The sequence below is a fragment of the Marmota monax genome, unplaced genomic scaffold (genome assembly GCF_021218885.2).
Source record: "Marmota monax isolate L192 unplaced genomic scaffold, Marmota_monax_Labrador192_F-V1.1 WCK01_AAM20220418_F8-fsc00101, whole genome shotgun sequence".
Taxonomy (NCBI): domain Eukaryota; kingdom Metazoa; phylum Chordata; class Mammalia; order Rodentia; family Sciuridae; genus Marmota; species Marmota monax.
In genome coordinates, this window is record NW_026692786.1 from 10540 (window position 1) to 34734 (window position 24195).

Consider the following 24195-nt stretch of genomic DNA (forward strand, 5'->3'; position numbering starts at 1 on the left):
AGCTGGACACTGGACATCTCATGTCCCAAAGAGTTTTGTTTCTAATTTTCTTTATTAAATAGACACTTACCATTGGATCATTTGTTTAGGGTGCGCATATGCTTTATCTGACAGTGAAAAACAGCAGTCTTTTTCATACCTTCCTAATCAACTGCTGGCATCAAGATTTTTAGAATGGCAAAAGGAGACATCTACTGTTAATATAATGGTTCTTTGAACACTTGATAAAGTTGCTGCTTCATTATAACTAGTTAATTGATATCATGCTAATTTATTCTGTTCCTTATGTTTAAATTCATATTTGTATTTTCCTAAAAATAATTTTTTTGGTTTTCAAATGTTTCTGAAAAAACATTGTATTCAGAATAACAAAGTCTGTATGTTTCTCCCATGAAACAATGCTGTTTGTTTTTTTTTTTCTTCATGAGCATCACCAATGTTCTATCTGTAGTTTTTTATACCAGGTATCATATGATGTAGCAAAAAGGAGATTAGTCTAAGTCCTTCCCACATATTATTAACATTTCCCCCAACAACACCCAGGATTATTTCATGTTCAATAGGAAAGAAGTGATCATGGAAAAATTTCTTAACATATTACTCTTACATGGTCTTTAATACACTGCTTAATGGTAAAGTCTTCAGAAAGTTAATATCTTTCAACAAATAATACTGATGACAACAATGAATATAAAAACAATGATTAACATACAGCAAATATGTATTTATTACATGGCAGGCACAATTTTAAGCACCATGTCTCAACTCATTTAATCCTCGCAAAGTATTATGAGGTAGGTATTATAAATATCTCCATTTTATAATTTCCACTGAGAAATACATCTATAAAAACAGGGCTGGGGGGGGGCTGGGGTTGTGTCTCAGTGGTAGAGCACTTGCCTGGCATGTGTGAAGCACTGGGTTCGATCCTCAGCACCACATAAAAATGAATAAATTAAACAAAGGTATTGTGTCCAATCTACAAAAAACAAATAAACAAAACAACAACAACAACAACAACAAAAACAAGGCTGGCATGGTGGCACACATCTGTAGTCACAGCCACTTGGAAAACTGAAGCAAGAGTCACTTGAGTCCAGAGTTTAAGCCCAGTCTGGGCAACAGTGACATCTTGACTCTCAAACAGAAACAGTATCAAGGGCAAGTAACAAACTGATAATGACTATTTTTTGGAAAGGGGAATGAATAGAAGGATGGCAGTCAGTGGATATGTTTTCCTTATTTGTAATGTTTGTAAAATTTTTAATAAGCAAAAATATTCATGACTTATTTCTACATTAAAATAAAACACATAGTACAAATATGCCTAGACAGAATTTCCGAGGGACATGCATTTTTGCATTTATCATGGCAAAATAGATGGAGGAAAGTACAATGTCCATTAGTAGGGATTTAATAAGAGATCATAGTAGCACAAGGAAACATCAGGAAAGTGTTTAAAAATCCCTACTTATTGAGTGGAATGTCTTTTATGAATATTTTTACTAAAAGAAATCCTTAATTTTATAAGAGCTAAAAGGAACAAGCCACTTAGGCATGGTGGTATACACCTATAAATCTCCAACAACTCAGGAGACTAAGGCAGAAGGGTCTCAAGTTCAAAGTCAGCCTCAGCCATTTAGTGACATCCTGTCTCAAAACAAAAATAAAAAGTGGATGGGGATGTAGTTTAGTGGTAGAGTGCCCTGGGTTTAATCCCCAATACCATTTTTTTAAAAAGTCATCTTCAAAAATAAAAAGGTCACTTCTCTCAGTTATTAGAGATATTTTTAAAAATAAAGGCAGTTTACAAAACATGATGTAAAAACATCTTTATAGTCATAAATTTAAGATAGATTAAAATATCAATAATGTAAGAATTATAGAAATAAAGGAAAAAAGAAAATGAAAATCACAGGATTATATAAGTGCATGAATTCTATGATGTATAAGAATATCAGAAAGGTCAAGTGTTTTTTTTTCAATATTTACTAGACTGAATAATCTGAATTCAAATGAAAAATGAATTTTTATTAAAAAACTTCCAAAATATATTCTATATCTCCAGCATGATTTTTCTTCGACTGAATAAGCTATAGTTAATAAATAAAATGTTTCTACATTCTTATGTATGGAGGCGGTTATCAGAAAGATAAATTCTCTGACAGTCAAAAAGTTTTGAGCCATAATCAAAACCTTCCCACACATTTTGTACATTCTGGTTTATCACCAGTACAGATTTTGATGCTGAATAAGTTGTGAACTATAATTAAAGTTCTTTCCACAGTCCTTGTATTCACAGGTTTTCTCACCAGCATGAATTCTATGATGACTAATAAGTTGTGAACTCTGAGAGTAAGCTTTCCCACAAATCTTACATTCATAGGGTTTCTCACCAGTATGAATTCTCTGATGTCGAGTAAGGTCAGATCCAGAACGAAAAGCTTTTTCACATTCTTTACATTCATAGGGTTTCTCACCTGTGTGGATCCTTTGATGTTTAATAAGTTGTGAACTCTGACTAAAGGCATTGCCACATTCCTTACATTCATAAGGTTTCTCTCCGGTGTGAATTCTCTGATGCTGAGTAAAGTTTGAACTACTGCTAAAGGCTTTCCCACATTCTTTACATTCATAAGGCTTCTCTCCAGTGTGAATTCTGTGATGTCGAGTAAAGTTGGAACCACTACTAAAAGCCTTTCCACATTCCTTACATTCATAGGGTTTCTCACCAGTATGAATCCTGTCATGTCGAGTAAGGTCTGAGCCACAAATAAATGTTTTCCCACATTCTTTACATTCAAAGGGCTTCTTGCCAGTGTGAATTTTCTGATGATGAGCAAGTCTTGAGGGATGTCTAAAGGCCTTGCCACACTCCTTACACTCATGGGGTTTCTCAATGGTATGAATTATTTGATGTGTAGTAAATTCAGAGTCATGTCTAACATTTTTTCTATATTCTTTTGTTGCACAGTATTTTTCTTTATTATTAATAAGTTGCTGTAATGTAAAGGATGGGTGTTGACTAAAAGTGGGCACATCTTCATGGGTGATTATCAGTTCACTGAAGTGCCTGTCCTGAGAGCCATGTTGTTTCTCAAACTGGCCATTACAATCCCAATCATCTGTGAGACTAGAGCACTGAAGGTCATGTCTTGTCAATCTTCCCATTATCTCCCACTGGGCTGATTCTATTTCATAAATTTCTTTCTTCAGAAATAACTTCTTGGTCTCACATGTTGATTCCAGGACTGAAAGAAAACACGAAAGCACTCACTCAACATTTTTATTATTTGGGAAGAATGAAACTTCAATTAAAACGAGTGAATTAAACTGAAGTTTAAAAAAAATGGATGAGAAAAGAAGAAAGGAGGGGGGCTAGGGATGTGACTCAGTGGTAGAGTGCTTGCCTTGCATACTGAGGCACTGGGTTCAATTCTCTGCACTGCATATAAATAAATAAATAAAATAAAGGTCTATCAACAATTTTAAAAAAATGAAAAAGAAGACAGTAGGGAGATCACACAGGAATACTGTCAAATATGTGGCACATAGTAGGTAATTAATATTACTGTGGAATAACATTCTCAATTAAATAAGGAAAAGAGCTTGAAATAACATAAAATCATATGGCAATATATCACACTGAAACTTTTTTTTGATAGAGATATTAAATCTGATCATAATAAAATAGAGGACAGATTAGAAACGAATACTTTTTACCACATTCTCAGTAAGACTAAGAGACATGGCATTGATAAAATAAGCAACTTATTAGAAAAAAATGATGTGAGATACCTACAAGTTAGAGTCATGATAGCTAAAATAAAACCTTAAAACAGACAATAAAAACTATTAGCAGAATAGAAATTGTCGGTGTTTGTCCCTTTGCAGAGACATCAATTTGAACAACTAGACATGTCTGAAAATACCCTCACAATTGCTAGGCAATCAAGATGAAAGATTATAATAGCTGGGTAAAGTTTAGAAATAAGAAAAAAGATACACTGAAGAGGGTAGGAAGACGGTGTTATATTACCCATGTCACCTTTTTGCAAAGCCCAGGCAGTGAAACAGGACAGAGATAACATTTCAGGGAAGGAACAAATTGAGTATCTGACTTTACTGCAGATGGTAACAATAGGTCTGTCCCAGTTAATCCCAGCACCAAATTGGCACAAGGCTTTAAGCCCACATCATTGACAGACTAACTCCTGTGGCCCCAGGTTCTAGCTGACTCACATAGGCCCAGACTCCAGGCCAGTCCAAGTGATAGCCAATCTATGCAGACCAATTAAACAGACCAGCACCCTCGTGGACCCAACTTCCAGGCCCACCCCAGCAATAGACCAGTCCTATGACCCCAGGCTCCAAGCTGGCCCACAAAGACTAATAACTCAGGCCCATCCCCATATAATCAGGTTGCAAGCCTGTCCCCACAAGAACTGCCCACATGTACCCAGGCTCCAAAAACACTCCCATGCTATGGGCTCCCAGGCCTACTCATGTGGAAGCCAGCACCAGGTTAATCCAGGACCCAGGGCCCCCATGTGTCCAAGCTCCAAACTAAACCCAATGGACCCAAATGTCAAAACCACCTCACAGAACCAGGAACCAAACCACACAGACATTATGAAAAAACAAGGGAGGAAGTGCCCCAAACAAATCAAGACACTACAACAATGGAATCCATAGATAGCTCAGTAGGTGAAATGTCAGAGAAGGAGTTCAGAATATAAATAACTGAAATGATTTGAGAATTAAAGAATGACTTAAGTGAGCAGATACAGGCAAAAATCAATCACTCCAATGAAGATACAGGTTGCAAGAGATTACTTCAAGAAAGAGATACAGATACTGAAACAAACAAACAAACAGAAACCCTTGAAATGAAAGAAACAATAAGCCAATTAAAAAACTCAATAGATAACATCAACAAGAGACTAGATCACTGGGAAGACAGGACCTCAGACAATGAAGACAAAATATACAATCTTGAAAATAAATTGACCTCACAGTGAAGATGGTAAGAAATCATGAATAGACTATCCAAGAATTATGGGATACCATCAAAAGATCAAATTTAAGATTTATTGGGAGAGAGGAAGGTTCAGAGATTCAAACCAAAGGAATGCACAATCTTGTCAATGAAATAATATCTGAAAATTCTCCAAGCATGAAGAATGAACTGGAAAATCAAATACAAGAGGCCAATAGGATACCCAAAATACAAAACTACAAAAGATTTACACCAAGACACATTATAATAAAAATGCCTAGCACACAAAATAAGGATAGAATTTTAAAGGCCTAAAGAGAGAAAAAATCAGATTACCTATAAGGGAAGACCAATTCGGATCTCAGCAGATTTTTCAACCCAGACTCTCAAAGTTAGGAGATCCTAGAACAACATATACCAAGCTCTAAAAGACAATGGATGCCAACTAAGAATCTTAAATAAACAAAAATGACTGGTAATACAATTCAAGTCTCTTTCAAGCCTTTTTGATAAATTTTTACACAAAAATATCTAAGTTTTCAGACTTTTGTTTATTTTGTAGTTTTTTGTTTTCCATTTCTCTTCACAAAGTCCACAAATATTTTCTTTAAAAGTTTTAGCATTTTATACATTATATTTTAATATACAATTAATCTAGTATGTATATATACATTGCCTGTGATATGAGTATATTTTACTCTCTTATAATTAAAAAAAACATTACTCAAGATTCAAGGATGAAAAAGATCAATCAGGGTAAAAATTGTTTAATAAGGTATTTAAAAAGGTAAGGGTAAGATTGAGGGAAACCAACAAATTTTGTGAAGCACCTTTCCTTCTGTAGACTTGGAGAGGTAGGAGGTGACATAAGAGAGAGCCATTTTGAAAACCTTGTAGGAGAAGGCCACCTAACTGAAGTTATTCCCACCAAAAGCATGAAGAAACCAACTCACAGTCTAACAGAATCTTATAGGGAAGAATAAAGCACCTCGCTTTACTCTTGTATATTCTAAGTTCATATCTTTGGTGTCCCTTTTGGATGGATCTCAACAAAAAATAACACATAACAAGGGGACTCATCATGCAGTCTACAGCATATCTCTCACCAAAAGGTAAAAGATGGAGAAAGGAGCCATTGGTTACATGAGGCTACTGGGTATTTGAAATGTGTCTAGTCTAAATTGAGGTATGGTATGTGTTAAATAGACATAAGATTCCAAAGAATTACTAAGATAAACAAAATGAACATGAAATATCTTACTAACAATTATTTTCTTAGCAAATTATGTTGGTAATCCATTGGGTTAAAGGAAAATATATTAAAATTAATTTCTCTATTTGTTTAAAAAAAAGGAAGTGAAGGAGAACAAGGTAACATATTCTGTATCTTGACTGTAGTACTGTACATCCATATATGTTGTCATTTTTTCATATTTGTGTTGTCAAAATTCATATAACTACAAAACTAAGTAGGGCAAATTGTACCATATATAAATTATATCTCAACAAACATGACAATAAGGGGTTGGGGATGTGGCTCAAGCGGTAACACGCTCGCCTTGGCATGCACGGGGCGCTGGGTTCTATCCTCAGCACCACATAAAAATAAAATAAAGATGTGTGTCCACCAAAAACTGAAAAATAAATATTAAAAACTCTCTCTCTCTCTCTTCTCTATCAAAAAACCAAAAACAACAACAACAAAAAAAACATGACAATAAAAAGAAATGTAGTTCATGAAGTGTTTTAACAGTATTGGGCACATACTAACCACCTGATAAATAATGGCTATAATTATTATTCATTAAAACAACCAGCATCAGGCTGTTTCATAGTGGGGTAGGGAGGGGGAGCATGGGATGAATACACAAACTCTAGATACGGCAGAGGGGTGGGAGGGGAAGAGAGGGGGCATGGGGTTAGAAATGATGGTGGAATGAGAAAGACATCATTATCCAAAGTACATGTATGAAGATATGAATGGTGTGACTATACCTTGTATATAACCAGAGATATGAAAAAATGGGCTCTATATGTGTAATATGAATTGCAATGCATTCCTCTGTCATATATAATAAATCAGAATAAAAAAATAATAAAAAATAAGAAAAGAAATGCCAAGAGTTTTTTTTCCCAAATAGAAACAAAAGGACATTCACAATGTGAAAATACAAAACTCACTATAAACTTACAAGCAGTCATATTTAGAAGACTCCAATAATATACCAGTAGTATATAAATTGCTTTTTTACTCTAGTTAAAAGACAAAAGTATTAAAAATAACTAAGCCAAGTGTAGTGGCATTTACCTGTAGTCCTAACTACTTGAAAGGAGGATCACTTGAACCCAGCCTAGATAACAAAGTAAGACTCTCAAAAATAAAGAAACAAATGCCAAGCATAATGGCGTACACCTGTAATACCAGCAGCTTGGGAGGCTGAAGAGGATCTCAAGTTCAAAGCCAGTCTCAGCAACTTAGTGAGGCCCTAAGCAACTCAGACCCTGTCTTAAAATAAAAAATAAAAAAGGGCTTGGGAAGGCTGGAGTTGTGGCTCAGTGGTAGAGAACTTGCCTAGCATGTGTGAGGCATTGGGTTCGATCCTCAGCACCACATAAAAATAAATAAATTTATTGTGTCCACCTACAGCTAACAATAAAAAAAAAAAAGGCTGGGGATGTGCTCAGTAATTAAGCATCCCTGGGTTCAATGCTTAGTACCACCCCTCCACAAAAAAAGGGGAGCGAGAGAGCATGCATCCAAGAATTATATGAGAAAAATGCATGTAGAAACTATTAAAATATCTACTCCTTATGGCACACTGTCTCCCATGAGTTTGGCTTCTATCCCCAACTGCTCAACCTACAATTCTTTGCCATACCTTTGTATTCTGTAGACTTCTAGACACTGGGGCACTTAAGGGTGCTGTCATTGCCTTTAATATATACTCATGCCCCTAGGTTATCTCATCCAGTATAATGCGGGGTATTTCTATAGTGAAGGCTCTCCAAATTCTCCAAACCTGATTTGACCTCGACTTATGTATTAAATTGCCTATATGACATTTATACTATATCCAATTAGTATCTTGAGCTTAACACATACAAACCTGCCCCTGCTTTTGCAACACATGTTAGTAAAACAGTAAATACTGGTTAAAAGTATGATTGAATCAGTAAAGATTTGGAGCTTCTAGATCCAAAATGAAAAATTAGTTAAAGAAAATAAATATTTGGTTGTGGGAAGCCACTCTGAATGACCCACGCCTTCATCCTGAAGCAAGAGGCTCTGACTGATTACTACATTTCCTGGTGACTTAGGCATTGTACCAGCCTAGGAAATAGAAGGTGTGTCTTCAGGAGCTAAATTCACCTATTCCTTTGTAATACTAACCCTTTGACCTGTTTGGGAATAGAATGTTCCATGGAAACGCCCTTTGTGTGTCCCCTTCTCTTGCTTTGCCTTTGGGTGTGGCCTTCCTAGATGTCAGTCAACCTGCTGACAGCAGATGTCAGGAAGCTAGACTCAACCCCCTGAAACTTGACCCCTTGCCTCATTTGAATGGCTTCTTCTCAATAAAAGGGTTCAGCATGTGCGCTCTCTCTCGCTCTCTCTCTTTCTGTGGACCCTTAAGGTCAGAGGAGCCGTCACAGGATCCAAAGAAAAAGGTGTTTGTCTGTCTTTGTGTGGTTATTTCACGTAGCCCAGTTCACCTGGAGTGACCCTGAGTATTTTAGTCATGAGGAATGTGACATTTGGCAATGTAGGAAAACATGTATTTCAGGAAACAGTGAGTTTTTACAAGACTAAATACAAGAGGATGAGAAGCTGGGAAGAAACTGGATCCAAAATATGGACAGAAAGGAATATCATTAGACAGGGTGGAAGAGAGTACTGGCTAATGAGCAGAAAAGCAGACAAAATGAGTTATGTAAGGGGAAAAGGTAACCTTCTTTGAAAGCTTATGCATTTGCACAGCTGGACTAAAGATTTTGAAGGGAGCTTCTCAGAGAGCATGTCAAAGAAGCTGTCTCTCCAACTGGATCTTTACCTGCTGTGCCTCACTTACCTGGCCATTGGCCTCTTGTCCGCCCTCTGTCAACCAACCAGGGCTCCTTTCCTTGCTCCAAGTAGGAGATCACATTTGGTTTAGAAATGGAATGTCCTGCTTACAAAAGAAGTAATGAGACAAATGTAGAATGAGAATTGTCTCAGATTTCAAGTCTAGTCCCTTCACTGTAAAGAAAGACATGACATTATAGGAAGGATCAAAGAAAGGATGTAGGACTCCAACTGGTCTATGAAAGGTAGGAGAACATTTCATACTGGAGGAAACAAACCTTCAAGGGCAGAATCTGAATTATTATGGACAGATGTCCTTACCCATTGAAACCAGGTTGCTGTAATTCTCCAACATCACATCTCTGTATAAATGTCTCTGATCATCAGTCAGGCATTCCCACTCCTCCTGAGAGAAGTCTATGGATACATCACTGAACATCACTGACTCCTGGAACAACAACCATGTATATGACTTGATTAATAAAAAGAAGTGTTTTGTGTAGGAGAAAAAGATTAAGGTAGCAGAAGTGAAATACAATGAGCATATGAATATCTGGGATGCATATAGAGGACTGTAAAAAATAAGCACAACAGGATCATTGTGCTTCCATGTCATTCTATTTTCTCCAGACAAAACTCTCTGTTTAGTGGGTATTTTTATCATCTGAACAAGGGTGGGAAGGTACAAAAATCCAGCCAAGATGAGTATTGTAATTAATGGAATTGTGTTCACAATGCCTTGCATGATACCTGACATACAATAAATCATGAATACTGTGTGATCTTCATTTTCTTCCCCTTCTCTCAAATAGGTAAGAGTAAAATTTCAGAATAAGGAATAAAGACAGAACATTAAAAGCATCCAGAGGATAGCAGGTCATATAAAAGGCATTAAGAATCAGGGGGTCAATGGAATTTTCAAGAACACTCTAAAAGCAAGAAATAATAAGAACAATTCTTCAATATCCTGGGGGAGAAAATAAATTCTGACCTAGAATTCTAAAACCAAACTATCTACTCTGTTCTGAGTATTTAAAAATGACATTTCTAGAGATACAAGGACTCAAATACAATTTCCTAGGAAAACTACTGGAGGATATATTCCACCAAAATGAGGGAGTCAACCTGAAAAAGATGACATGGGATTCAGGAAACAGGTAAAGAACACTAGACAGAGTGTATGGGGGGCGGGGGGATCCAGGGAAAGTGATAAAAGGAAAGTCTTAGGAAAGCTGTGTCACAGGTCTAGAGAATAACCAGATCAGATGGGAGTAGGAGACAATGGAATAGGGAAGAAGTTTCTATGTTCAAAGGGAACTGATGTGTTCCTGTGTTATTGACTGTGGCATGTGGCAACAATACTGGGAATTCTTAGCTATAACACAAACAACTAAACAAGTAGTAGAAGAAACAATTAACCCCAGGGAAAATGAAAGAGTATATTAAAATAAAGCCATGAGATGGCTTGATAGAGAATAATTTTTTCTTTTTTGGTACCAGAGATTGAACTTAGGGACACTCTACCACTGAGCCACATCCCCAATCCTTTTTATTTTTTATTCTGAGATAGGGTCTTGCTAAATTCCTTAGGGTCTCACTAAGTTGCTAAGGCTGGCTTTGAACTTGTGATCCTCTTGTCTCAGCCTCCAGAGCCACTGGGATTACAGGCATGTGCCACTATGCCCAGTGAGAATGATATTTAAAGCCATGATAACATTACAGGCTTTTTTCCTGACTCTTAACAGAGTCAAGAAAAATGAAAGGTAAAATATGGGAATATGATGTCCCTTTTTATTTTGAAGTGAATCAAGGGATCATTAATATAACAAATTTATCAAAAGACAGCAATTAAACCATATTCAAGAGTTGAAGTTGGGCACAGTGACACATGTCTGTAATCCCAGTGGCTCAGGAGGCTGAGGTAGGAGGATCTCAAGTTCAAAGCCAGTCTCAGCAACTTAGTGAGGCCCTAAGCAACTTGGCAAGACCCTGTCTCTAAATAATATATTAAAAAGGGCTGGGGATGTGGCTCTGTGGGTAAGCGCCCCTGGATTCAATCTCTCATACCAAAGAAACAAATAAACAAACAAAAAGTTAAATGCAGATGGGACAGGACTGGAAGAGTTTTACTTCACTTGAAAACATATGTAAATGGCTTTAAAAATATTTTTAGAAAATTAAATTTGCATATAATTTAAGACTAATTCATCCTGATGCTACTATCATAAGAACTGTTACAATAAATGCTTTTTATAAGTATATTTATTTCTCACTGAATAATATTCTATTGTAAGTATATAAATATTAACTTTTTTTGCCTTCAATTAAAAATTTAGGCCAGAAGTGATCTTTAAAGACCTCCTTGACAATGGCTCGATATTAACCATCCGCTGTCCAATTTTAATTTCTCACTGAATAATATTCTATTGTAAGGATATAAATATTAACTTTTTTTGCCTTCAATTAAAAATTAACCATCCACTGTCCAATTGTTCCTGAGTTATAGAAAAATGATGGTGGATGATCCAGATTAACATAATGGTATTATCAATTTTTCCCTCCAGTACTGGGGACTGACTCAGAGGCGCTAGACCACTGAGCTACATTCTCAGCCCTTTTTATTTTTTATTTTGAAACAGGGTTTGCTAAGTTGCTGAGGCTGGCCTTGAAATTGTGATCCTCTTGTTTCTACCTCCCAAGTAGCTGGGATAACAACCATATGCTACCACGTCCCACTTGATATCGGTATCTCATGGACGCATACTGGAGTATTAGAGCTTTAATCAATCAGCAGTTATTTTCCCAAACCTAAAAATCTCATAAACCAGGGGATCTTGCCATGTACTAAGACTGAAGTTGAACAAAACCATTACAAAAATTCTTACTGGAAAACCAAGGTTTGTGGAGATAATCAGTGCTTCTCTCTATGTGCCCTAGTTACTCACTTCTTTCCCATTCAAGTGTCCAGGCAAATTAGATTAATTCAATATGAGGAACATATTTCTGTACTATCAGGATTTGTGGAAGAAGTTGGAGATAGGAAATGCTGGAGCACTTAGTAAGGGAGCATATAAACATTGTTTTAAAAAGGGGGAAACTGTGCCCGGGCACAGTAGTGCACACCTGTAATCCCAGCAGATTGGGAGGCTGAGGCAGGAGGATCACGAGTTCAAAGCTAGCCTCAGCAAAAGAGAGGCACTAAGCAACTCAGTGAGACCCTGTCTCTAAATTTAAAAATATAAAATTGGGCTGGGGATGTGGCTCAGTGATCGAGTGCCCCTGAGTTTAATCCTATTACCCGCCCCCCCCACTCCCACCCCAGCAAAAGGAGGCAACTATAAAGGGTACTGGATTGTTTAGGAGGAAATGGAGCTCAGGTCCTGAAAGGGGAAACTGATAACCAATGTAAAAAACATTAAACCTGATCTAGGTCAGACTTTTGTTGTTGTTAAAGAGACAGGATTTCACTGTTTCCCAGACTAATCTTGAACTCCTATTCTAAAGTGATCTTCCTGCCTCAGCCTCCCAAGTAGCTGGAACTACGAGCACTTACTACTGCGCCTGGCTTTGGGTCAGACTCTTTTTTTATTTTTTAATATTTATTTTTTAGTTGTAGATGGACACAATATCTTTATTTTATTTTTTGTGGTGCTGAGGATTGAACCCAGAGCCTCGCGTGTGCTAGGCGAGCGCTCTACAGCTGAGCCACAACCCCAACCCAGTCAGACCGTTTTTACAGTAAATAATTTTTCAACTAAAAGAATGATGAGGAGTTGGGGTTTTGCACTTCCCACACAGTGTGAGGCCCTGGGTTCGATCTTCGGCACCACATAAAAATAAATAAATAAAAAATAAAAAATACTGTGTCTATCTACAGCTCAAACTATAAAAAGAATGATTGATAAACCATTTTCTGATGAAAATTCCATTTTAAAATTCTGTTTAAGGGGCTGGGATTGTGGCTCAGAGGGAGAGCGCTCGCCTGGCATGCATGAGGCACTGGGTTCAATCCTTAGCATCATATAAAGTAAAATAAAGACATTGTGTTCACTTATAACTAAAATATAAATATTAAATTTTTTTTTAAAATTCTGATTAAAAGTTCTTTAGAGAAACATGGATGCCTAACAGTTACCTACAACTTAAGAGTATAAAAATTAAACAAGATTATGTAGCCATTTCTTTTTTCTATAACTATTACCAACAATGGAAAAAATTTTAAACTGGCCTACTAAAGACCCTTTCTTTTACAGAAGAGTAAGAACACTTTGGCACTACTTACAATGAGACTGTCTAAAAGGAGTTTTTAAAAAACAATAAAAAGCACCAAGATAAGAAAGCAAATGTTCCTATGTGCTAGAGGTAAAAACGTTTCTATCTGAGCAACAGGAAATAGCATCTCACCTGAGCCATGGCTTTGATATTTGTTGAAAGACCTCTGGGTTCCTCTTTTGGAAAGCGGTAGAGCTGGGAAAGGCAAAAGGAGAGATATGAGATCCCACTTGCCTCAAAGCTCCCAGAATGATAATCTCCCCTCTATTCACCCCACACAAACATTTGAGAGCTATCAATGAGAAGAATGGGCAAATCTCCTGTCACCCCCAACTCCCAAGAGACAGTTCTATTTGGACTCCAACAGGAGGATTTCAGCAAGATAAAGATGGCCTAAAGAATATATGTTTGTGTACATGCAAACATACACATATACAAGGATATAAAATTCTTTTTCTCTAATTGTAGTATATTATACATACTATTATAGACATTGCTATTTTTACTGGTTGGAATTCATATATCTTAAAATGAATCCCAACCAGTACATATTATGATATGTAATTGTCTTCATAATCACATTGCATTTCATTGAATAAACATATCTCAATTTTTCAACTCATCTGTAGTCAATGATCCTTTGGTTATTTCCAGTCTTTCACTATAATAAACAATGCTATAATATATATCCTGTGTGTGTATCATTTTACTTGTATCCTATGTAAATTCTGAATGGTTAATTACTAAAAGTAAGTCAACAGTTTTCAACTGTCATGTGTAACTAATTAAAACAAATTAAAAAACTAATAAAAAATAAATACACATTAAAAAAAAACAGTTTTCAGTAAGCTTGGTTAGTATGATTGGGTCCCAAGTCCTAACAAGAAAAAATAATCCTACATAGTTTAAGAGGATTTGCAGGATAACAGGTTTTTTTTTTTTTTTTTTTTTTTTTTTTTTTAAAGAGAGAGTGAGAGAGATAGAGGTAGAGAGAGAGAGAGAGAATTTTTTAATATTTATTTTTTAGTATTTGGCGGACACAACATCTTTGTTTGTATGTGGTGCTGAGGATCGAACCCGGGCCGCACGCATGCCAGGCAAGCGCGCTACCGCTTGAGCCACATCCCCAGCCCAGGATAACAGGTCTTGATTTAAGATAATTGAAACCCATAGGGCTGGGGATACAGCTTAGTTGGTAGAGTGCTTGCCTTGCATGCACAAAGCCCTGGGTTTAATCCCTAGCACCACACACACACACACACACACACACACACTCACGATAATTGAAACCCAGAAAAGCAAACAAAATAATATTGCTGACCCAAAAGTCCCATATCTTCTGCCAACATCTGTGAAACTGTGTCATACTAACTTGTTAGCTGACATGCAGGGTCAAATTTCAGATACTCTACTGTTCTTGACAGAAACTTGTGATTTTTAAATTGGAATTGAAGGTATGGGTTTGAATTTGTAGGGGTTTTTTTAAGTTTTTTTTTTTTTTTGAGAGAGAGAGAGAATTTTTAAAATATTTTTAGTTTTCGGTGTACACAACATCTTTGTTTGTATGTGGTGCTGAGGATCAAACCCAGGCCACACGCATGCCAGGCCAGCGCGCTACCACTTGAGCCATATCCCCAGCCCGAATCTGTAGTTTTAAAATATATAAACAGCCGGGTGTGGTGGTACATGCCTATAATCCCAGAAGCTCAGGAGGCTGAGGTAGGAGGATCATGGCCAGCCCCAGTAACTTAACTAGGTCTTAAGCAATTTAGCGAGACCTTGCATCAAAAAGAACAACAAAGCCAGGCATGGAAGCACATGCCTGTAATCCCAGAGGCTCAGGAGGCTGAGGCAGAAGGATTACAAGTTCAAAGCCAGCCTCAGCAAAAGCAAGGTGCTAAGCAATTCAGTGAGACCCTGTCTCTAAATAAAATACAAAAAAAGGGCTGGGGATGTGGCTCAGGTGGTTGAGTGCCTCTGAATTCAATCCCTGGTACAACTTCCCTTCCACCCGCCAAAAAAGAAGAATAAAAAGGGATCAGTGGTAAAGTGCTCTAGGTTTAAATCTCTAGAACAAGAACAACAAATACATATATAATGTACAAACATATATATGTAAACACATATATATGTATACCAGATATAAATGCATGTAGCAAAATTTATATATATATCTTTCTGCTGACTGAAATCCAGCAGTGGCACACCAAGTGCCCAGATCTTGGTTTATAAATTCATTCTCCGATAAAAGAAACTAGGGGTCCGTGAAGAAATTGCTGATTTCAGGGCTGGAAGAGGGAAAATACCAGGTAAGTTTTGAATAGTGAATGGTGCTAGAAAGTAAGATGCTCATTTTTAAAAAATGCATTGAAAGGACACAGGATCAAACTTAAGTAACTCCTAATGGCCAAAATGGGCTAAACTCTGGGCAGCAAAATGAATAATGATAATAATGGAATAAAACTCATAGAATAAAATAAAATATATATCTAAGAGTCCATAAATAATTAAATATACATGAGGAAGAGACAGTCCTTCCTTATAGTAAAATTCAGATTAAATGTAGGATTGATAGAAATCACCATTAGTCAAATATCATGGTGTTCTTATAGATAAAATTAATAGGCAAAAACATGATGAGAAATAAGATTTTTGCACAGTCCTGAAGTGTCTGTCTCCCCACAAGATATTACTTAAGACAATGGGAATAGCAGTGATTTTATCAAGTGATCAAAGAAACACTTTTTAAAAAAATTTTTTAAAACACTAATTTTAAAAATTGTGTTGGGCCCAATACCTTTATTTTATTTGTTTATTTTTATGTGGTGCTTAAGATCGAACCCAGTGCTTTACATGTCCTAGGCAAGCGCTCTACCGCTGAGCCACAACCCCAGCCCCAAGAAACACTATTAATACCAAAATATAATATCACATAACTCTGATACAACACATTGAGAAGAACACCACCATTTCAGTGATCTTTTGCCAAAAATGCATAGTCTTAAGTTTAACCATGAGGAAATATGAAGGATGAGCCTAAATTGAAAAAAGCATCCCATTAGAAGGACGAAAACAATTCAATCTGCTGTTGTCTTGAAGATGAAGGGGACCATATCAAGGAAATGGGAACCTTGGTCCTAGAACCTCTAGGACCTAAATTCTTCTAACAACCTGGATGAACTTGAAAACAAACCTTCCCAAGAGCCTCCGAATGAGAGGACAGTCCAACTGATACCTTGATTTTAGTAGGGAGGCTCTGAGTAGAAGACTCAAGTGATGAATGCTGTGCCCACTGACTTTAGACCCATGGTAATTATTTGTAGTAGCAACAGAAAACAATTCCTGTATTATATTTAAAGTCTTTACTGTTTAGGGTGTTTTCATTTTGATTTTTCTGTTATTTATAACTGAAAGAGAAATTATGTATACTCATGTATAGCCTTCCCCTAAAAATTAGAACTTTCTCTTTTTTTTTTTTTTTTTGGTACCAGGGATTGAACTCAGGGGCACTTAACCAGTGAGCCACTTCCCCTGCCCTTTTTATGTTTTATTTTGAGACAAGGCCTTGCTAAGTTGCTTAGGGCCTTGCTAAATTGCGAAAGCTGGTTTGAGCTTGAGATCCTCCTGCCTCAGTCTCTTGTGCTGCTGGGATTACAGGCACAAGTCACCTCAACCAGGTAGAACTTTCTATTCTTACAATCTATTGAATGTTTTGCCTTTTGGATGGAAGACTGCAATTTTCCTTCTATTAACTGAATGGCTGTCAAGAGCTAGACTCTGGGCTAGTCAGTTTATAGATTTCACTCCAATCCTCAGATCATCTTTTATGTCACAGATAAAAAGCAAATGATCAAATATCGGTAGACAAGCCCAGCAAACATCGCCAGTGATAAGCAGAACAAGAAATATTACTTCAAAAAGGAAACAGGTTTATAAGAAAATAGTTTAGTTTTTAACCTGCCTCTAATATGAAAAATGTCCAGGATTTCAGGAGCCAGCTACTGAACAGAAATGTTTTTATCTCAAAGGGTTTTGACTTTCAGGCCACAAGCTGAAGTATGCAATAATTAAAAACAAAAGAAAGAAAGGAAAAAAGTCTACCAAATAACTGGCCAATATTGTTCAAAATCATCTTCATAAGAGATATAAAGGGCAGGCTGAAGCAGGAGAATTACAAGTTTGAGATCAGTATCTGCAACTTAGCAAGACCCTGTCTCAAGATTTAAAAAGGGCTGAGTATGGTCTGAGGTTGTGGCTCAGTGGTAGAGCACTTGCCTAGCATGTGTGAAGCACTGGGTTTGATTCTCAGCACCACATATAAAATAAAATAAGATTCATCAACAACTAAAAATATTATAAAAAATAAAAAGGGCTGAGTATGTAGGGTATGTAGCTCAGTGGTAAAGTGCTCCTGGGTTCATTCCTTAGTATCAAATAAAAAACAAAAACCTACTGGTGACAGAATTCTGAAGAGTGATTGTAAATGAGAAATGACAGAAGAGGCATCACAAGGGACCCATGTGGGATCTTAGCAAAGTTCTTAACATTGATCTAAGAGATTGTTAAGCACCAATGTAAAAAACATTTATGCGGAGGTGCAGAGGTCCAAGACCTGGAGCATTGGTGGTGAAAGATAGCTCTTTAAGTCTGCAATTTAAAAAATGTTCTCCAATAAAACTACATTGCAAAAAATGGGAAAGAAACAAAATGGAAAGAGTAAAACAAATTGACAGGAAGAGACTGAAGAATTTGTAACAGGAAAAGTACTAGATTGATGTATCATAAATGGAAAGAGGGAATTATTTTCTGAAGTGGAAGGGATTTAGAGATGCTGACAATACTTGGGAACCTGAAGAAAATTTAGATTGTCCAGAATTGATGCATTTCTTAATTCTCAAAAAGCTTGTAAAGAGGGGCTGGGGTTTTGGCTCAGTGGTGGAGTGCCTGCCCAGTGCATGCAGGGTCCTGGGTTCAATCTTCAACACCACATATAAATAAACAAAATAAAGGTATTGTATCAAATTACAACTAAAAAATAAATATTAAAAAAGCTTGTAAAGAAAAAATGGTACCAAAAAAGATCTTTTAAAAAAATATTTATTTTTTTAAGATTTTTAGGTGGACACAATGTCTTTATTTTATTTTTATGTGGTGCTGAGAATCGAACCCAGTGACTCACGCATGCTGGACGAGCGTGCTACCCCAGCACCCCCCCAAAAAAATCTTTACCTGACAATGAATCTGATGATAGCAAGCCAAAAAGAAAAGAGAAGCCACTGACAAACCAAGAGGCTTTACCCGAGGTCTTGATCCTGAGCAAATAACTGGTCCCACAGACAGCAGTGGAGAACTGATGTTTCTCATGAAATGGAAAGATTCAGATGAGATAGCCCTGGTGCTGGCAAAAGAGGCAAATATGAAGTGTCCTCAAATTATAATTGCTTTTTTATTAAGAGAGACTAACCTGACATTCTTGTCCAGAAGATGAAGCTCAATAATTGTTTGTATTGTTTTTCATATGTGTAATACATAAAATATGGGTTTTGGTTTTTGCTTTACTAGTATGAAAAAATAACTACATTCTAATGAAAATCAAATTTGATATATTGGTTTTGAAAGTAGTATTGGGGTAGTTGTTGGGTTTTATTTTATTTTTTTTGTTTTGCATCAATAGCACTAGTTACTTTGAACAAAAAACTTTCTTTAGTTGCATCCTTTATCAGGAAAGAACATTTGATATGATGGTATATTTCCTATGTTTTTCTAAAAGTTGGGGAAATTTTCCATAGTCATTACTCAGAACTTGTTTTTAACTCATATGCTTAAGGACCATTTTGGGGTTTTTGTTTTTGTGTGTGTGTGCGTATACACATGCACATGCGTACATAAAATACTTACACAACGGATGGTTTTTATTTTTTAAAACATTCACCAAAACAAAAACCATGGGTGGTAATCCCATGTTCCTGAGATTCCATCATTCTGTGCAAACTAAGAAATAAGTCACTTCAAGTTAAATTGAAATTTTTCCTGAAACCATAACCCTTCAGGTTAAATAAATGATTCTATAGTTAACTGGATAGTTTAAATTGGATAATTAAAAGTAGCCACAAGGTGGGGCTGTGGGGATGGGAAGGATGGTAGACTGAGACAGACATTACTTTTACCCTAAATATGTATGATTACACTTACTGGTGTGACTCTGCAACATGTACAGCCAGAGGATTGAGAAGTTGTGCTCCATTTGTGTACAATGTGTCAAAATGCATTCTACTGTCATCTGTAACTAATTAGAACAAATTTTAAAAATCCAACTGTTATGTATTATTATAATGTGCCAATAAAAAAAGGAAAATAAATAAGCCAGGTGTGATGGCACAAGCCAGGCATGGTGGCATAAGCCAGGCATGGTGGCACTCGCCCGTAATCCTAGCAGCTCCAGAGGCTGAGTCAGGAGGATCTCAAGTTCAAAGCCAACCTTAACAAAGGTGAGGTGCTTAGTAACTCAGTGAGACCCTGTCTTTAAATAAATACAAAAAAATGGGCTGGGGATGTGGCTCAGTGGTTGAGTGCCCCCAAGTTCAATCCCTGGTACCAAAAAAAGAGGAAGAACTAAATTAAACATTAAAAAAAGAAAAGAAAAAGCCACATTAAATCTACATCTATAGTAACATAAATGCAACAGTTTTATTTGCAAAATTCTTGAAAGGAAAAAATACTATTACTCAACAACTTGGGCACCCAGACAAGTAAACTAGACAAATCCTAGTTTGTCTTAATTACCAAGACTTAAGCAGACATTTTAAGAGTTCTTTTAATTAGCCATTCCTTTTTTAAAGTTGAAATCTGTGTAATAAAAGGTCATAATTCATGGAATGTCTTAGATTTGGCTCATGGAAACCTGATCAGATTACTAGAGATGCTGGCAATTTACAACCTGTTCACATAAATGAGTGACAAAATTTTTAATTTAAATTATTGACTTGCATATTTTTTCTCTATCCCAAATCATTCCTTACATGTAGGTAGGTTCAGTCTTTTCAGTATTTGGATTACTGGTTCAACACAAGCCAAGAAAATAACTTTGTAGTAATCAAAATGTTACCCAAATGTATATTATTTAGTTTATTGTAAGTACTACTGAACAATGGTCAATAAATATTCCTTTAAAAAATATATGCAATTTACTATATATCTACTCATAAAAATTTTAAAAATTATTTTTTAAACACAGCTTTAACCGTGTTTTGATGGGAAAACAGAGCAATAAGATGTTTTAAACATTTCTGTGCAAGTGTAAATGTGTGCATTCATTTTGGTATATATTTTGCACCATTTGGTAAAGTGCAACATATCGTTTGATGAAGCAATTCCTCTGGTGAACAAGCATGTGTGACCCTATGTAAAAGAATGTTAGTGGTAGTGTAACAAGGATTTAAACTCTTTACTTTTGCCTGCAAATGTCCAATGGGTGGCTAAAAGTAGGATTAAAGACTTGGCATCTCTGTTTCCATTTCACATCCATCTCCTTTGCTTGTGGTAACCTTGGATCCAGGAACAGGGTCTAATCAATACATATATTGTGATGAATTGAAGTTAGCTCCCCTCCACGTGAAACAGTAACTTTCATATTTTAGATAAGGTTCTGCCTTGTCCTGGGATAATGATGGACCAGACCATATCTGGTCAAGACCACTTGCTCTGTCAACTGTTGAAAGCCTCCAGTTATCTAACTCTCAAACCTTGCCCTTATTTACCTTTTTATAAAACGTCAAAGTCACTGTCAGCCCCTTAAAGACAGGGCAAAGGACACCGGTCCCCTTGTCTTCTCAGTGTAGCTACACTGATTAAAGTTGCTTTCATGATTTTCTCCATTACCTTTTCCTTTTGTTTTTTGGGGTGTGTGGCTAGACCTGAGTTGTTGGATTCCCAGAGTCAAGCTTCTGGCCTAGAGTATGGTAACAGCAGCATTATTTATAAAATAAAAAACTAGAAATAACTCAAATATCCTCCATTATTAGCAGGAATGAATAAGTGCAGTATACTTCAAAAAGAAAAAAGAAAAAAACTGAATGAACTATTGTATCTAATACGAAATATTCTTAAAAACATTTGAACAAATAAATAAATATAATAAAAGACAAAGGATTTCATGATTACATGCGTATTAAGTCCTAAAACTAGAGTATATTGCTTTAAGGTACCATTCAGTTCCAGGAAACCCACTCTCAAAACCACAGGCAACACACACCCAGAATCTCAAAAGGTCCTACAGGCACAACCGCACATTTACCAAGAAGAAGCTCAAAGTTACAACTGCGGTCACACACACGATTCACCTGTACCCTGGACACAGTCAAAATCCCACACTAACCACATGCACACACACAACTACAACCGCACAGTCTGCATCTGTATTCCCACCTGTAATTTGCTGCACGTGCCCACAACGTCACACAATCATACACCACAGAGGAGACAACTCCGAAACGCCCAGCCAGTCAAGAGCGCCCAGGATCCGCACACAATGCCGCGCGCGGTCCTAATGTCTCTCCCACACGCAGCAGGTTCTCCACTCCGTGTGACCATTAGACGGAAATACTCAACAGTCTGTTAAGACCACACGATCCTTCTTCAGAAACTACCACACACATTATAACAGCCACACAATTTCAACCTCAACTCCTCCGCGGCACAAAGACAAGCCTCGGCTCCAGCCCCGCCCTCCTCTGGAGATCCTCACCTCAGGCCTCCCAAGCTTTCGAGGCAGTAAAACACTCCACAGCACTGGATTAACTGCTGGTGAAGCCCCCAGGATCCCGCCAGCGCGTGACTTTAAGGCTGAATTCCCGCGAGAAGGAGGTCATGCCGAGTAGTGCTCTGGGAAACGTAGTTAGAAAGGTAAACAGAGGTGGACAAGGTGGTTCCGTGTTTCAGGATTCCTATCAGCGATTAGCTGCGGCCACCAGAAAGGATTGCACACTTTATTGAAACACACTGCAAAGGCCTGAGTCCTGGATCAGCCTCCAACCCCGGCTCCCAAAGAAGGCCGCTCCAGTGCGTTTGACATGGTTTTACTTTCCGCCCCTTCCTTACTATTGGTAGGAACCGGAGAGCCTCAAGAAGAGGAGGGCAAGTTTGCCTAGGAAGGTAGTTCTCACCGCTGAGCCTTCTGGGAAATGTAGTTCCGAGCAGAGCAGAGGCTGTGGGCGCACCATTCAAAAGTTACCTCAGGCTGGGCGAGTTATCCCAGCGGCTTGGGAGGCGGAGGCAGGAGGATCAAAATTCAGACCTCGCACCAGCAATTTAGCGAGGCGCTAAGCAACTCAGTGAGACCCTGTCTCTAAATAAAATACAAAATAGGGCTGGGGATGTGGCTTACCAGTCGAGTGGTCCTGAGTTCAATCCCCGGTCCCCCCCCCCCCCAAAAAAAAAAGTCATCTCAAGAGATTAGCCTCTGCTTTGCCACTCCCTGGTGACTGATGCCTGGGAAGGCTAGTGGGCCTAGGAGGTACTCGGACACGGATTTCCTGGGGTGCAGTACTGTAATAGTGATCCCTTTTTTTAGGTGCAGGACAGGCTGAACTATGTTGTTTGCAAGGCAGGCTGAAGGAAAGTTAGCTGCAGGATAACCCACGCACTCAAACCCCGCCCCTCTGTCTGGTCCTTTATCACCTGCTCAGGTCTGAACACTTAACCCCACTCAAGGCTGAACACTGGACCCTCACGCGTCTGGTGCAATGGAAACCCACATCTAGCCCCTGCCCCATCTGCCTAAACGCAGACATTACTGTATGATCCAATCACTGTTGCCAATAAGGCAGCTTGCAGACCAAAACCCCATTAGATTTGGGCTACAAAAAACTCCCTCCTGCCGGGCCCTTCTCTATTGCTCTTCTCCCTTTGTCTCTCTCTCTCTTGCTCTTGCTCTCTCTTTCTTCTCTTGCTTTTGCTCTCCCTCTCACTCTCTCCTCTCCTCCTCCTCCTCCTCCTTCTTCTCTCTCTCTCTCTCCTACCCCCCTCTTTCTTCTTTCCCCGCTCTTTCTTTCTCTCTCTTTTGCACTGTTACAATAAAGATCTCTTGGTCGCTCTGAGTGTTGTGGTCACTTTCCTTTCACCTTCACCTTCTGAATATAGTCCTTCTTGCTCTAAGGCTTATTTTTTAAAAGAACTTTTTTTCTCTTTGTCTCTTCTCCCCTCCCTCTCCCTGTTCCTAACAAGATTAGGGAGACTCTTTTTCTTCCCCTGGTTAAGTGCCCTTGAACACACCCACTACAGGAAGGAAATGTCTGCTGAGAATCTGGGAAGTGAATATCTCCCAAATGAACAAGTGAATCCTAACACCATCAGGACTCCCTGGGATCCCCCCTACCAGAGCACACCTGGAATGTAACCCTTAAAGACTTTCTTTAAACGCCCCCTGTTCCTCCTGATGGAGCCAATCATAGCCTTGGGGACAGGAGTCCCCCGTGTTTTCTCCTTCTCCTCCAATAAACCTTCTTTTTTCTTTTTCTCAAAATTGTGTCCTCATTATTAAATTGGCATTAATTGGCATTGGGGACAAGGACTGAGCTTTCAGTTACAGTATCTGTTCTGGGATAAATTTGGGTGGGCATTCTTCTGTGCAGAGGGATCGGAGGGTCTGAGGCTGGGAGACCCAAAGCTGGTCTGGGAGGTTGAAGGGGTGGAGAGCAGGAGCACTCAGTGACTGGGAAGGCTGAAATCATGGATTTGCTTAAACATGCGACAGATTCGGGGACACTATTGCAAAGGGGTCTCTTGTTATTCTGAGCTACTAACCTCTGATGAGGAGGATGAGGGGTCGGTGAGGTGGAGTTTGCAGCAAGCAAGGAGAGTCCATGGG

At 37.9% G+C, this 24195-nt stretch overlaps 1 protein-coding gene and 1 pseudogene across 3 annotated transcripts; one reads left to right on the plus strand and one right to left on the minus strand.

Moving 5' to 3' along the window:
* Nucleotides 1–703: 703 nt before the first annotated feature.
* On the minus strand, nt 704–22432 carry Znf566 (zinc finger protein 566). Of its 3 annotated transcripts, none has more exons than XM_046447933.2 (5): nt 22075–22431; nt 13464–13526; nt 9381–9507; nt 9067–9162; nt 704–3251 (listed from the first exon to the last, which is right to left on the minus strand). In XM_046447933.2, exons 2-5 carry the CDS (start codon nt 13470–13472, stop codon nt 2227–2229), a joined length of 1257 nt encoding a protein of 418 aa, XP_046303889.1. In that variant the 5' UTR covers nt 13473–13526; nt 22075–22431; the 3' UTR covers nt 704–2226. The 3 variants fall into 3 exon arrangements, with proteins under 3 accessions (XP_046303889.1, XP_046303888.1, XP_046303890.1); XM_046447932.2 differs by having other exon boundaries at nt 9067–9165; XM_046447934.2 differs by lacking the exon at nt 9067–9162 and having other exon boundaries at nt 22075–22432.
* Nucleotides 17993–18829, plus strand: LOC124094926 (chromobox protein homolog 3-like; annotated as a pseudogene).
* Nucleotides 22433–24195: the final 1763 nt, after the last annotated feature.

Bases quoted from the DNA above. Each gene is read 5' to 3' on its own strand.
- Znf566 (XM_046447932.2), bottom strand. The intron at 9,166-9,380 runs GTAAGGACATCT...TTCTTTTGTAAG, and splicing joins CAGCAACCTGGTTTCAATGG to CAGGACATTCCATTTCTAAA. The intron at 3,252-9,066 runs GTAAGTGAGGCA...GTTTTCTTTCAG, and splicing joins GACAAGAGGCCAATGGCCAG to TCCTGGAATCAACATGTGAG.